The following is a 15,494-nucleotide window of genomic DNA, read 5'->3' as shown; positions in this document are numbered from 1 at the left end:
CACAGTGCCTATCACATAGTAAATTTTTAACAAATATTGGCTACTATAATATTAATGGTAAAGTGAATAGACGTTAGAATCCTATTTCTGTTAAATTATCTCTAAATAAAGTAGTTATCAAAATAATAAATGTTTCTTTTTAAACGAAATAAAACAGTAAAACATAAAGTGAAAATGGAACTTATACCCTCCTTTTCCCAATCTCCCAACTGATAAATAACCACTATTGATATTTTGGAGTATATTCATATTTTTATGCAAATACAATCACACCAATGCAAACGCAAACACACAAACATTATTTACTTCCTAAAAATCATATTACATACACGATTCAATAACTTGACTGTCAGTTATTACTATTTTGGACACCTTTTCCTCTTACTTTCTTCAAAGATACTACCTCGTATTTAAAGCAGCATGGCAATCCAATTTATGGACTATACTCTAGCTTAAGTTCCTAGAAGTAAAGTTATCATGGCTGAGAGTACCCTGTGATCCTTCATAGAAAACGAACCTCTTTAGAATTAGTCTACTTAGAGGACACAATAAGGGTTCAAATTAGAATCAGAACATTTACTGACTCTGTGAGTAACTAGTGCTCACCGGGTTTTGGACTCCTCAGATCCCAGCCCTCCCTGAAATCACACCCCTCCCATAGCTGTCACCTACTTGTGCTACTAGGGGTGAGAGACACCACTGTGGTTTTCCCCCTAAAAGAGCCTGCATTTTGTCTGACCTTCTCAAAAGCAAAATGATTAGCTATAAGAGTGCTGTCAGTCAGCAAGAATTCCTCACCTCAAAACCAGAACCTCAAACCCTACAGAAAGGAACTTGTTCTCTATCCAGCCAGAGGCAGGATCCCTGAGGACACTTGCCCCACACTAAGACTGTCCCTGACTCTCTCACCAGGGAGCCCAAGTCCTGCCTGCACATGTTCCTGTTAACTCTTCCCAGAACCCTAGGTTCCTTCATGCTACCCTTTTCCCTAACAGGGGAACAAAACTTATTTTTGGTATATGTGGATAAAGAAACAAAGCCTATCTTATCCTAAAATCCATCTACATTTATTTCATATCTATTTCAACGATCATTTGTGAAATCTGTAAAATATTCTTTCTGCCTTCGCTTTTTGAAATCATCCCATTTCTAGTCTTGAGAAAATAGCTACCAGGTAGATATCTTTTTGTTTCACATGCCCAATATTGAAGGATGAACTTGCGCCCTCCTGGCACACAGGGGCAGTGGAATTTTCCTATTCTTGATGCTCAGAAAAGTTATTTATGAATGAAACTTTAAAAAATAGGTGGAACATTGTACTTGACTTACCCTTTACTCCAAAAACTAAAAAGGAAAAATCAAAGAGATGGGGAACTGTTATAGGTGAAAAGATTTTAAGATATCTCAACTATATGAAATGGTCAGACCTTGTCTGCAGTCAGGTGAGCCCCACTTTGTTGTTGACTGATATTGATCATCTGCGGTCTGACCACTTTGCTGGTCTCACTGCAGTGGCTTCTTTCTGGTTCATCCACGACACAGGCTAGCTGCCCCTGACCTCTCTGATGGAAATCAGCTTTCACTGGGGTTCAAACAGTTCTCTGGGCTCCTCAGTTGCGGCACCTCTCCAAGCACCAAAGTCAGTTTCCCCCTTGCAGGCCCCACCTGTCCTCTGAGCCAGCACCTGCTGGATCATAGCACAGCCAGCACCTCCTACACTGCCCTTTGGGCGTGGTTCTGTGATTTGCAGCAAGATGCCTCCAGTACCCGTTTGCAATTCCCACAGTAGTTAGATGGTGCTTTTTCTGTGACAACACATTTGCACTGAGTCGGTGTTTTCTCCATGAGAGCACCAGTTCATGCTCTGCTAAAAGAAAATACAGAGAGCTTGACTTAATATGACGATTTCATTCAACGAGAAACAAATTGTTCTTGAACTGGGAAACTTCAAAGCCAAATCTAGTATGAAGTCAAAGGCATGAAGTTACAGGAGGGCTAATGAGGTGAAAACGAGGAAGTTGTTTAACCTGTGCAATGATGGGCAATCACAATGGGGGTTTCCAGAGGACCTGGTTTGCTTAAAAGTGATTACCTTCCACCATTTCAGGAAGACGACTTGTTTCTTTCATGATCATCAGAGGCACTTACAAAATAATAACCTAAGGTTTCCTGATGTTCATGAAGTAAGCTACATTTAGGTTTCCTTAGGGGCTTAAATGAATTTCTCAGCTTGGGTTTTCTTTCAGCCTGGTCTATTTTATTTATATTTCCTTTTACTTTTAAATAATACATTTTAAACATGTTTTGTATTGTAAATTTTAAAAATATTTTTTATTTTTTAAAATTTTTATAATTATATTTTACTTTACCTTTATTTTTATTTTTAAAATAGTTTTTGTTAGACTTTGTTTTTAATTTTTTTTGTTGTTGTTGTGAGATCAGCCCTATGCTAACATCTGCCAATCCTCCTCTTTTTTTGCTGAGGAAGACTGGCCCGGGGCCAACATCTGTGCCCATCTTCCTCTACTCTATATGGGATGCCGCCACAGCATGGCTTGCCAAGCAGTCCATTGGTGCCAGCCCGGGATCGGAACCTCAAACCCCGGGCCGCCGAATCAGAGCGTGAGCACTTAACCACTTGCACCACCGGGCCAGTTTTCTCTTTAATTTTTTAAGTTTGTAACTTTTAACGTTCATTTTACCTTCAATTTACATTTTCATTATTTCATTTTTAATTTGGTAATTTTAAATTCTTTGATTTCTGTTTCTCCTATTAATAAAAAATTTAAAAATAAAATAATAGTGATATAAAATGAAATTGATAATAAACTAATTAAAAATAACGTAAAATAAAATAAATTTAAAACATTTTTAATTTTAACAATTTAAAAAATCTAAATACTAAAATAAAAAATTAAAATATTTAAAATTTAGAAAGTTAAATAAATCTTATAAAATAACAAAGAAATTTGAAAATAAAATTGAAAAGAAAAATAAAATAAAATTGAAAACTTTTTAAAATAAAATAAGTAAATGAAAGTAATTTAATAAATGAAAAAATTACTAATGGTGTTAAATTAAAAAATTATAAAATATTGAATTAATAATCCTTTAAAGTTAAAACAATATTTAAAATTAATTTTTTAAAATAAAAAATTAAACATACAATTAATTATCTAATTAAAAAGGAAGTAAAATGAAATACAATAAAAATTAAATTTTATTTAAATTTAAAAATAAAATAAGACAAATAAAAATAAATATTGGAAAAATAACAATAAGCTTTGACAAATAAAATAATAAAATATCAAAACCAATTAAAATAATATAAAATAACATTGAAAAAGTATGTTATTTTTCTCTATTTAAAATAAAAACAAACAATAAAATAAAAGAGAAATAAAATAAATAATAAACTAAAAATAAATTAACATACAATAAAGCTTAAAAATAAAATAAATAGAAATGAGTTAAGTAACCAATATTAAACTTTAGAAATTTTTAATTTACAAAATTGGAAAACTTAAAAAAAGAAATAAAATAAAAAATAAAAAAAGAAACAATACTGTAAAAGTTTTAAACAAAGAATAACATAAAAATAATAACCTTAAAAATAAAATAAAAGATATTAAATAAGTTAAAAATTTAAAGAAAAAATTTTTAAAATATCACACTAAAATTTCAAAAAATGAACATGTAAAAATTATAAAATAAATAGAATAGAAAGGAAAATAAAACAAAATTAATATAGAAATTGTTTAAAGTTAAAAAATTAAAAATAATATAACAAAAATGTGTAATGAATAAAAGGAATAAAAATGAAGTAAAATAAAACAAAAATAAAAAACAATTTATAAAGTTTAAAATATTTTAAAAGTAAATTATTTTTAATTTAGAATTAAAATATAAGAGAAAATTCAAAATAAATACTAAACATTTGAATATAAAATAAATAATAAAAATAACAATAATTAAAATTTAAAGTTTTAAATTAAAAACAAAATTAAACAGAAAATATTTTATACCATAAATAGTAAAATACATTTTCTTCATTTTAAATTTTAAGTTTTTTATTATTTTATTATAGATTTTAAGTTGTTATTAATTTTGTTATCTTTAATGTTTTAATTTTATTAACTATATTTTTGGTAAAAAATAAACGATTGACATACCCATAGTAGCGTTTTATCGCGCTGCTTCTTTCTGAGGGCGATCGTATTTTCTCCGCGGCGGCACGGGTCTTCCCTTCAAGTCGGATGTTTTTCCGTCGCTGGCCTCTCTGTTCTCAGATCCTGCACTTTCTCTTCGGCAGCACAGCTGATCGCTCCAGAACCGGTATTTGTCTTTGGCGCAGCACCACTGTTGGCTCCAAGCCCAGCGTTGCCTCATGCCAGCGCCACTATTTCTCCGGTTTGTCTTCGGCACCGTGGCCAGCAGCGCGGCCCCCTAGCGGCCAGAGGCTGCAGCGTTTTGTTCACCGAGGTCACGTTTGGTTTCGCGCTCTCTGCACCGCTCGCCGCTCCCTGCGCTTTGTAGGGCTGGTTCTCTGTACGTTTTGCTTACCGTGCCGCTTCGTTGCGGTTTGTTGTCGTCTCGACGTTTTTATATCGGAATGGTTTGTGTCGGTTCTCTATGCTCTCTAGCAAGTTTTCGTATTTCATTCTGTCTACTGCTGTCTCGAATGTGTTATCACTCCGTTTTGCGGTCGCTGGCTTCCCTCCGCCCCCGAGTCCTGGAGAGCATAAATACCCGGGCTGCTGGTACTGCTGAGGCTTTGCCTCCTGGTCCAGCGCAAACGCCTGTGTCCTCCTGGTCCGAGGTCTCCGCGATGGAGCAGCATTTTCTCGGCGCCTTGAAGGAGGCTTGGGATTCCGTAGAGGTGGCGCCAGAGCCCCAGCCCCCGTGTATCCGGAGCTGCGACGATTCTGGGCCGTGGCCGCTCCCTCTCTACCCGGTGCTGGGGGAGCCCTCATGCCATAGCAGTGATTTCCATCGGCAACTGCTTTCCAGTCCTAGCAGGCGGCTGCCTTGTGTCGGTCTGCAAAACGGACTCTTTCCCAACGCCCAGAGCACCTTGGAACCAAGCCCAGCCCCGCCCACTCCGGACCTCTGGCTGGAGACACAGAAGACACTAGAAGCAATGCTAGGAGAGGCGGACTCTGCAGAGGAACCCGACGGGCTCACGTTCCAGCAGCTTCCCTGGGACAGGCTGCAAGACGCCGGCGACAGACAGCAGGACAGCGAGACCTCCGACAGCGGGCACCCTTCAGATCGCCGCCGACCTCCCGTCCCCGCTTGGTGGAGCCACCACCGGCTTTTCTCAAGCTGCTTGGACTGGATTGGTCGCGCAGTGCACACCGTGAGCTGTGGCTGCTGCCAGACCGTCTTTGGCTCTAAGGAGCCTTGAGATGCAGCGAGAGCCTTTTTGGAACTTTCCCCAGGAAACGATTCTGGGCTACAAGACCTGTCCGCTTACGGAATAAAGATGCATTAAGGTGTCCCTTCAGTGTTCGTTGTCAAGTTTTGATTCTCTTGCGCCTCAAGTTTCTCCTGAAGTTCCGGTCGCTTCTTACTTGCAACTTCTTTGTTCGCTCACGAGCCCAGGAAATCAAATACGTGTGTTTCTTTCGCCTAGATGGTGGTTTGTCCACGCCGGTACCGCTAGTTTTGCCGAGCCGGATGTTTCTCGCTGGCAGCACAGCCAGTTGCCTCCTGTGGGCACTTGCTCCAGCCCAGTACTTCCCAGCGCTCCGGGACTGCGTTTTGGGGGTTGCATCTGCGATGGGGCCACGTGCAGGCGGTTTCCCCGTCTATTCGCAAGTGTTTCGGAGCAAGTGTCAATCCTTCTGTTGAACCTGTTTCTTGTTCCCGTTTGGAGCTGGCAGTTTCTCACCGGGATCACCGCTGTCTGCTCTGCGTCAGTCATTTCCCGTGGCAACAGCGCTCAGCCGCACCGACAGCGCTGGTTTCCCATCACTTTGTTAGTAGTGCGGGTCGTGTCACAGCTCTCAGTAACAAACCCCTACATTCTCCCGTAGCTAACTGGGTCCTAGCACCGCTGGTTTCTCACAGTCCCAGCACCGCGGCTTGCACCGAGCCCCTGTTCCGGTTAGCACTTTCCCTTGTTCGCAGAGCCGCTGGTATCACTGTCAGAGAAGACATTTGCATCCAGCTGGCGGCGTTTTTGCGTGTCAAAACCTTTCATTCGTCCAAACCGGCTGTTTCTCAGAGCCGGACTTTTCTCGGGCGGCCCCGCTATTTGCCCCTTGCCCGCACTGCTGGGACCCAGCAGCGTGAGGGGCTCGGTGCAGCGTCTCGTCGGCCGCGGCTGGGATAAGTGCACCGGCGGCGGGTCCCCAGTGGCCACAAGGTCGCTGGCAGAAAGGAGCGGGCGGCTGTCGGACGGGCTCGATGTGTGTTTCGGTGGCCGCAGCTCTCCTTTCTTTCCTGGATCCGGGTGATTCTCGGTCTCAGCCCGGATGTTTTCGCCAAGAGAGCGAGCTGCCCCGCTACCTTCGCCAAGCCATGGGGGCTGCAGAGGCAGCCCCGCTCCTGGCAGCGCAATCTCCTCCGCCCTGGCACTTGTGCTATAGCCCATTCTGGAGTTGTGGGCCTGCTCTCCGGGCCAGATCTGCACTTCTGGGTCCTAGCATCGCTTTTATCCACGCCTCTCCCCCGCCACCCCACCCCCAGCACCTCCTCCCCCCCGTCCCTCCAGTCCCCCAGAAACATTCTACAATTTGTATATCCAGTTAGGTTTTGCCTTTTACCTTTTCTTTTTCGGAAACAACCACTTTATTTGAGGACAAAATTACACTCTTTTTTCTTTAACTAAAACACACACGATATGCCTCTCATGCTCTTCAGATAAAAACACATCCCATTTTCCTTCCGTACTTTGAAAACAAAGTTGTTTCCATTCGCTTATTGTTTCTATTAGTTTTAGTTTTACATATTGATCATAATGTTAACTAATAGTAACCTTTTCTTTCCAGTGAAAACTAAGAAGCAGGCAATTGTGAACTCTCTCTCATATATTAGCATCCTCTAGTAGATTAGCAAACATGGATACAAATTATAAAAATTTATAATTGTTAGGGACAAATGTTTTTCATAGTATAGTTTTTTCAGTGTGGAAAAATACCTTTTTCCTAGTAGACCCAAATTTGTTTTGTCTCCCTACAAAAAATTAAGAAGACAAAAGTAGACACACTTAAACTTATGTTTTTCAATTAATGTTGCCATATACTAGCTTATTTGGAAATGAGCTAGATATTCAATGAATATTATTTAATTTACTTTAATCTAATTCAATGAACATTATTTAATTTACCTTCTATTTGAATTACAAGTAATTTAATTTAAATAGATAGTAATGGATTCGACATTAAACATCTGACCACCATCTTTAGTTATTTTTCTTGCTGACAGATTTTGTAAGATAGAAATAGCATGAGTTTGTTTGACTAGGAAACCCAGGTAGAAAAAAATTGTATGTTTGCATTATATTTAACATTGACGACTCTGAAGACATGCCTGTTTTCATTACAAAATACTTTAAACTTTACTTATCAAAGATCATCCTAGATCATGTGCACTTGAGAAACATTTGTGTTATTATGTTTCTGAGGTTTAGGACATTCTTAAATTACTTAAGCATTTCTTTAAGACAATTAAATAGGGCTCTTTAAAAATATCACATATAGATAATATACATAGATAGATATACATCAACACACAAACAGAGATATTACAGCCTTCATTTAAAAATTTTAGCCATGTGTCAGGTACAATAATACAAAACTCAAAAGAATAGCTGTATCCAAATTGTGTTTCTGGGAGATGAAATAAGTTAAGTTTACCTGCTCACATAGCTAAAGCTTCCCACTAAATATTTTTTATTTGTGCCCTATATGGATTCTTTTAGAGAAGCTATTTTTGGAGTCATTTTGTGTTTTAGAAGCTTCTGCATAGCAAAGAATGCATTCTATTGTCTCCAGGAGGTTGTGGGATCCTCTCTTTTCAAGGGCACCCCTAAGGTGAACATTCTTATGTTAAAGCTTCCCCAAAGTGGCCGCTACAATTCCAAATTATCCAAAAGTTCACCCATTTTCCCTAAAGGCACAAAATCCTTCTTCCCATTTTGGACCAGGAGGAACTCTAAACTCTGAGGAATCCTGTTTTTCAACAGCTGTTCCAGCACACAGGGTTCCCCCTGCCCCCACCGTTTTGAACAGAATAGGGTTGACATAGGTAGTTAGGTAGACATGAGGGCGGGATCATAGTTGGAGACCTTGCTGCATCTGTGGAGAGTATTTCTTACTGACATCCAGACATGAGCTCAGGGATCATGCTGGAGACCTTGCTGCATCAGTGAAGCCTCTTGCTGGCATCCAACAAGATACAGATAAAGGGGAACTGAGACCGGCCTGTCTGAGCCCTTCGACCATGACAATAAAAATAACCAGTACACAAACAACACATACAAAGCCTTCTGCTATACACCTCTAGAGGACATTGACCTTTCTTTAATTTACATACAAACCCCATATGCATTAGCCTAGGTCCAAGGGGCACGACTGCCATGACAGTTCCCCAGATTCCCTTAGAAGGTCAAGAACTCCCCCTCCCAAGATTTGGGTGGAGGAAAGACCATTCTTGGCATATAACCAGATAATGCTAATTCCCTTCTCAACAGCCCAAATAAAAATACAACTGGGGTCTGCTGGTGGCTTAGCAGTTAAGTGCGCTCGCTCCCATACTGGCGGCCCAGGTTGGGATCCGGGTGGGCACCCACACACATGGCTTGGCCGGCCTGGCTGAGGCTGCGTCCCACATACAGCAACTAGAAAGATGTGCAACTACGACATACAACTATCACTGGGGCTTTGGGGAGAAAAAGGGGGAAAAAAGGAGGAAGATTGGCAATAGATGTTCCTCAGCAAAGAGGAGGAGGATTGGCATGCATGTTAGCTCAGGGCTGATCTTCCTTACACACACACACACACACACACACACACACTATATATATATATATATATATATATATATATGTATCCCAAAACACGGAGCAGATGCGTTCTCTGGCACTGCCCACTCCTCACTTGGAGTGTATCTAACCTTCCGTCTAATAAATGTTTGCTTGCTTGCTGTTGCTGCTGTGTCAGTGTCTGAACTCCTCTCTTACACTGACCAAGAACCTGGACGATGGGACTCTTCAGTTGGGGTTACAGGGTGACTTACCAAGAAGCTTCAACGAAGGTGTCTCAATAAAATCAGAGAGCTCAACACAAAGGGAGTGGAGCTCGGATCCAAGATCTACCCTGGAACTCCAAGAGAAGCCAGAAAGCACGAGCCGGGTACCAGCAACAGATACTCACCAGCCTCAGGGGCCGTCAGGGGCCTTCTGCCCACCCCACTTCTGACGACAATAACTGTTCAAAGAAAATTCCGAGAGCTTTAGTTGATGGGAACATTTTTATTGAGCGAGAAACAAAGCGTTCCCAGAGAGGGAGACTTCAAACCGAAAACGAGTATGAAGCTCCGAGGCTGGACGGTCCAGGACGGTTTATAAAGCGAAAAAGAGGAAGCTGTTTAACCTTCACAATGATTGGTTGTTACAGGGGGATTTCCAGAGAGCAGGGGGTTGGTTGAAAGTGTTTATCTAATACCATTCAAGGAAGATGACTTAAGTGTCCTGGATGATTTTCCAAGAATATCAAAATCATTTACAAGAAATAATCTGTTAGGTTTCCCTTCCGTTTTGAATAAGCGAAGTTTCGTTTTGCTTACGTGGCTTAAGTGGTTTTGTCGCCGAGGAGGATTTTCCAGCCTGGACTCCGTTTTACTTCACTCTAACTCCCGGAACTCCGATCTGTCTCGCTGTGAGCCCGCTCAAGCCTCAGTCCGCGCCGCGTCGCGGCCGTTTTCCCTGTCGCGGCGGCGATCCGCGCCGGGCCGGCGATTTCTCAGACGGAGCTTCTCCCGGAGCCGGGCCGGCGGGCGCCCGGCCAGGGGGGTTCCCGCTCGCAGCCCGCGGCCCCCCCGCCCCCCGCGGTGCGGGCCTGCCCCCCCCCCCAGGCCGCTTGGGTGGAGCCGCTTTCGATCTCGCGGGTTCCGCTTTAGCTTTGCTTCCGATTTCAATCGCCTCCGAGTCCGGGAATTCCGGTGAAAGCCATCTCAGGCGCAGCAAACACGGGTTTGGCAGAGACTGTGATTTCTTGGTCCCCGAGTCCCGGTTCAGGGGAGCAACCGGCGCCGGTTTAGGCGTGACCGGGAAACTGGCAGGACTGCGCTGCTCAACCGTGTTTGCTGTTCCTTCTTTGTAGGGGTCTCTCTCTGAACGGTTTGCGTTTCAAGTTTCTTTCACGGTGTTTCCTGGGATCGATATGTTCGGTTTATCTTTTGGGTTGTACTTGCATTTTAGAATTCGTTATTTTACTACTCTTATTTACGTTCCATTAATTTTTCCACTGATTTTCCTGTGTGCGGGGTCCGCACTCAGCTACTCGCTCTGGGACCCGCGTTCGCTCGGGAGCGGAGGAGCGCGGCTCGGTCTCGGTCCCGCCAGTAACCGGACCCGCGGCGTCTGGCCGCCCGCACCGCTCCCTACGCCCAGCCTGCGGTTTCTCATCAGCAGTTTCTCCGGCAGCCTCGAGCCGGCGGTTCGCATTCGCACTTTCGCCAGCGGCGCGGAGTGTGTGGTTTCTTGGTTGCGCCTTCTCTCCTGGCCCAAGGGGACTCTTTCTCCTTCCCAGGACCCGCAGGTTCTCTGTGCTATCACCTTCTTCCTAGCACCGCTGGCTTCCCTGGCCGACCTCTCAGGTTTGCAGCACTGTGATTTGCCCAGATGTGGCGTTCCGTCAACATTTTCGCTAGTAGCACTGGGACGCCGTTTCCTTGTCACAACGCGAATTTGCACCGAGTGTGCGTTTTTTAGGTGGCAGTGTTACCGGGTGAGTGGATCAGTTTCCAAGTTCTTGGTTCGACATCGCAAAAGAATTTGTGACGGAACACCCGAGAGTTCAAAGCGAGAAGGGATTTATTGGCGAAGCGAAAGTACACCCCAGGAGAGGGAGCGGGCGGGCTTAAGCTGAGCGACTGCGCCGAGGTTTGGGTGGCTTGTGGATTGTACAGGTGTGTTCATTTGTGAGGAGGGGGAAAAGAAGGGGATTTGAAGGCATGCTACCCATCAGCTTGTTGTCCCCTCCTCCACGTCGAGAGGGGAACTTTTTCTCTTTTCATCTTTTGATGGCCCTTGGCAGAACTGTCGTGGCTTCTGTCCCCCATTTAAGGGGAGCTAAATCCCCAATGTAAATTCATTATGATTTAAGCACAATGAAGGTGAGGTTAGTGCGCAGCAGGTGGAAGTTAGCTCTGTGCAAGTCGGGCTGCAAAACAGGGCGTTGTGAGTGTTGAAGGGTGGCCGTCCCAGGAGGCTTCTTCTATCTTTGCTCGTCAGCTTTTACCCCTTCCCCTGCTCACGTCTGACTTACTGCCTACCTATAACACTATGGTTTCTATTTTGTAGGCCACGGTTCCCGGATTTGGGCGGCCTCGACCACCCACCCTTGGAATCAGACCAAGTCCGGGTGTCTGCGCCTGCAAAGAAAGCTGAGCCTGCGCCGCCTCTTCCGGCCCCTCCCGCGCAGCCGTGACCCTTTTCTCTGCCCAAGGCAGACCCAGCGGCTGAGAAGCGTGGGCAGCGGTTCCGCAGGTTCCCGTTTGGGCTTCATTGAACCAGGAGCAGGAACCTTGGGGAACAGGAAGTCTGCGTCTCACACTTGTCAACATAGAAAAAGAGGCAACTGCAAAATAAAAGGAGAGTGTTTATTTAGGAGCTTAGAATTCCAATTCAGGGAACAGAGGTTCTGGCATCAGCCAGAAAAGTGACGCCCTGAGGAGTAAAAGTCAGGAGTTTTTCTTAGCAACAAGGGGAGCCCAGAACAATCACCCCAGTCGTTTGTTAGGGAGGGTAAATTTATGTTACAGTTCATTCGCTTACACAAGGACATCTTGTTGTTACCAGAAAAAGTATATTTTTGTACAATCCTTCCAAAAGCCCTTTCTCAGCAAATAACTCCCTTTTGGCAAGTCAGCAAAGTCAACACAGTTTCATACTTTTAACAAGATGGGGTAAAGGGTCCAAAATGGAGTCATTGTTGTCAGCTCCACAACTGTACCGTCCCTTGTCGGCTTAACTGGAGCAGCACAGGGAGGCAAAGAGAGGAGCCCGGGTTGCTGGTCTGGTCAGCCTGGTCTGGGTGGGGTGTTGCAGGGCAGAGCTGGGAGCTGGAACCCTCAGTTGTGGGTGGAAATTCAGAGGCCAGGAGAATTCGGAATCAGTCTAACCAAGCTTCCCTTTTATATATAGGATTCTGGCCTTGGTCTCAGATGCCCCATGAACAATTGGACTTAAGTAGATCCACATCAGCCGTGCTGGCTCCTTGTCTTGGGGAGATCAGGGAGTAGAACCCAGTGTGGCCAAACAGTCACCTAGGGAAGCTCATCTCAGAAGAGCCCATTTGGGGGGAACCAGGAATGTCCACCCTCCCTCAGTTGTGGTTTTAGTTGCTGTGGCAACTCTCTGCCCTGAAGCTTGGCCATCACTGAGGTTTCTCCCAATGCCCATGCTCTTTCCGCATTCTTTCTTCTCTGCTCTGCTTATGTCCACTTCTCTACAGTCTCTATACTTTCCCAGTTTCCAAAGGCGTTGCCTGAAAGGTTATGCCTGTGGGTTTAACTGGAGGCCTCATTCTGAAGGATACCCTGAAATTGACTTCCAGTAGTGAAAACTGCAGGAACATTATGGGGGTTTTATTTTCAAGGGAAGCAATTTTTTATTTACAAATTAATTCAATTTTTGGAAAAATTTCAAACCGAAATTTCATAAGAATCGATAGCCCCACACAATCTAAGGTAATCATTGCTCATGGTTTGAATTATGTATTTCTAGATATTTTCTGTGTATATGCTAAAAATATCTATACTTTTAAATCAAATTACTTACGTGCAACTTGATTTTTAAATATGTACTATCTCCATTAACTTTCTATGTCAATATATATGGATTTATCGCATATTGTCTAATTGCTATAAAGCATTTCATTCTCTAGATTAACCATGTTGTTCTGCTTTGTTTTTCAATATTTTTGACTTCAAAGAATTTTAGACTCAGAAGCAGCTGCAAAAATAGTAAAGATTTTCTGTGTATCCTTCACTTAGTTTCACCCAATAACGTCTTATAGGACCATCATACTTTATCAAGTCTAGGATATAGACCGTGGCACAAAACTATTAACAAAACTACAAGTCTCATTTGCATTTCACCAGTTTTTACATGCACTCATTATTTGAGGGGGAGGGAGCATGCACAGTTCTATGAAATTTTATTACATGTTTATATTCATATAATGATGACCATCACCCTGAGGACAGAGAACTGTTCCACCAACACAAAGAAACTGCCTCCTGCCATGCCTTTATAGACACACCCTCCCCTCAGTCCTAAACCCTGGCAGCCATTGTTCTGTTCTCTATCATGATAACGTGATCATTTCAAGAGTGTTATAATAAAGGAATCACATATATGTAACTTTTTGAGATTTTTCTCTTTTCACAAAGTATAAGGCCCTTGAATTCCACCCAAGTTTCTATATCAGTAGTTCATTCCTTTTAGTTGCTCTATTATAGTGTCCGTTATAGGGACGTACCACAGTTGTTTATCCATTCTCTCGTTGAAGGACATTTGAGTTGTTTCCAGTTTGGGGCTATTAGAGATAAAGCTGCTATCAACATTCGTGTGCAGGTTTTTGTATGAACTTAAGTTTTCGTTTCTCTAGGATAAACACCCAGTAGTGGGTCTGCTTGCATCGTATGTTAAGTAGGTAGAATTCTAATAGCCCACAAGATTCCTTGCCCCACACTTTGAGTGTGGTGTGAACTGTGAATATGATAGGCTCATCATGGCGTGATTTGGTTATGTTATAGAGCACAGCTGACTTTACAAAAGGGTGATTTTTCTTAGTCAGGCCAACTTAATCGAATGAGTCCTTAAAAGGGGCCAGGCTCTCCTTGAATAGAGAGATTGGAAGCACCAGAGAGATTGGCCTGAGAATTTTCCACAACACGAAAATGCTGTGTTGCAGGCTTTGAAGATGAACAGGACCTCTTGACAAAGGAATAGGAGGTGGTCTTTGGGGGCTGAGATCAACCTTTGGCTGACAGCCAGTCAGCAAGAAAATGTCACCCTCAGTTCTACAACCATAAAGAACTTTTTTCTGCCAACAATCTGAATGTGTTTGGAGGACACCCTGAGCTCCAGGTGAGAATGTAGCTGGCCAACCTCTGTTATCGCCTTTGTCGACTTCTGACCTAAAGGACCCAGTTGATCTGTGCCTGAAATTCTTGCCTACAGAATTGTGAGCCAATAAATGGGTGCTGTTTTAAGTTACCAGGTTTGTGATAATTGGTTATGAAGCAATAGAAAACTAATATGTGTGGCCAGTGTATGTTTAAGTATACTATGCCAAACAGTTTACCACAGTGGCTACATATCATGTTACATTCACACCAGCAAGATCTGAGAGATCCCACTGCTCCACATTCTCTTCAGCACTTGGTATTGGCAGTGTTTTTTATCCAGTTATTCTAATAGGGATGTGATGGTATCCCATCCTAGCTTTTATTTACATTTCCCCAAATGGCTAAGGGTGAACATCTTTTCAACTGCATGTTGTCATACATATATCCTTTCCGGTGAAGTGTCTGTGCAAATCTTTTACCATTTTCTGATTAGATTGTTTGTTTTGTTATCATTGAGTTTAGAGAGTTCTTTATCTATTCTAGATGTGTCTTTTGTCAGATGTGTGATTTGCTAATATTTTATCCCAATCTGTGGCTTGTGTCTTCATCCTCTTCACAGGGTCTTTCACAGAGCTGAAGTTTTTAATTTTGATGAAGTCTAATTTATCAATTATTTCCTCTTATGGATCTTGCTTTTGGTGTCATGTTTCAGAATTCTTTGCCTAATCCCAAATCTTGAAGATTTTCTCCTCTTTCTTCTAGAAGCTTTATAGTTTTATGTTTAACATATAGGTCTTTGACTAACTTAATTTTTGTTTTACGGTTTGAGGTTAAGGGGAGGGTTTTTTTGGTGGCTGGGGGGCTATGGATGTCCCGTTGTACCAACTACTAATGTTAAAAAGACTATCCTTTCTCTAGTGCATTGATTTTACGTATTTGTCAACAATCAGTTTGCCATACTTGTGTAGTGTATTTCTGTACTCTCTATTCTGTTCCATTGATCTTTGTGTCTATTTCTCTATCAATACCACTGTCTAAATTACCGTAACTATATGGTAAGTCTTTAAACTGGGTAGTGTGATTCCTTCAACTTTATCCTTTCAAAAAATTACTTGAGATAGTCTACTTTCTTTCCCTTTCCATAATTTGTTTTTCCCTGAGGAAGATTCGCCCTGAGCTAACATCTGTTG

The 15,494-nt window shown here is 42.5% G+C and overlaps 3 protein-coding genes across 3 annotated transcripts; 2 read left to right on the top strand and 1 right to left on the bottom strand.

Annotated features, from left to right (window-relative positions):
* Positions 1-238: 238 nt before the first annotated feature.
* On the bottom strand, positions 239-6,686 carry LOC147914612 (uncharacterized). The gene is made up of 2 exons (XM_087443242.1): positions 4,173-6,686; positions 239-1,867 (listed from the first exon to the last, which is right to left on the bottom strand). The coding sequence occupies exon 1, from the start codon at positions 6,596-6,598 to the stop codon at positions 6,110-6,112; it is 489 nt and encodes a 162-aa protein (XP_087299368.1). The 5' UTR covers positions 6,599-6,686; the 3' UTR covers positions 239-1,867; positions 4,173-6,109.
* On the top strand, positions 4,829-5,407 carry ANXA2R (annexin A2 receptor). Its single transcript, XM_087443018.1, has one exon. It carries the CDS (start codon positions 4,829-4,831, stop codon positions 5,405-5,407), a length of 579 nt encoding a protein of 192 aa, XP_087299144.1.
* A 3,443-nt stretch (positions 6,687-10,129) lies between the features above and the next one.
* LOC147914611 (uncharacterized) lies at positions 10,130-13,037 on the top strand. Its single transcript, XM_087443241.1, has 2 exons — positions 10,130-10,955; positions 11,531-13,037. Exons 1-2 carry the CDS (start codon positions 10,389-10,391, stop codon positions 11,615-11,617), a joined length of 654 nt encoding a protein of 217 aa, XP_087299367.1. The 5' UTR covers positions 10,130-10,388; the 3' UTR covers positions 11,618-13,037.
* Positions 13,038-15,494: the final 2,457 nt, after the last annotated feature.

Source organism: Ceratotherium simum, chromosome 18 (genome assembly GCF_057802395.1).
Source record: "Ceratotherium simum simum isolate JZ-2026a chromosome 18, ASM5780239v1, whole genome shotgun sequence".
In the NCBI taxonomy this organism is placed as follows: domain Eukaryota; kingdom Metazoa; phylum Chordata; class Mammalia; order Perissodactyla; family Rhinocerotidae; genus Ceratotherium; species Ceratotherium simum.
Note: the sequence above shows the minus strand (reverse complement) of the source record. Positions and strands in the feature narration are given on the sequence as shown.

Excerpts from the sequence above, each read along its gene's own strand:
- LOC147914611 (XM_087443241.1), top strand. The coding sequence starts at position 10,389 with ATGTTCGGTTTATCTTTTGGGTTGTACTTGCATTTTAGAATTCGTTAT. Across the intron at positions 10,956-11,530 it reads TTAGGTGGCAGTGTTACCGG|GCCACGGTTCCCGGATTTGG; the intron begins GTGAGTGGATCA and ends TCTATTTTGTAG.
- ANXA2R (XM_087443018.1), top strand. The coding sequence starts at position 4,829 with ATGGAGCAGCATTTTCTCGGCGCCTTGAAGGAGGCTTGGGATTCCGTA.
- LOC147914612 (XM_087443242.1), bottom strand. The coding sequence starts at position 6,598 with ATGGGCTATAGCACAAGTGCCAGGGCGGAGGAGATTGCGCTGCCAGGA.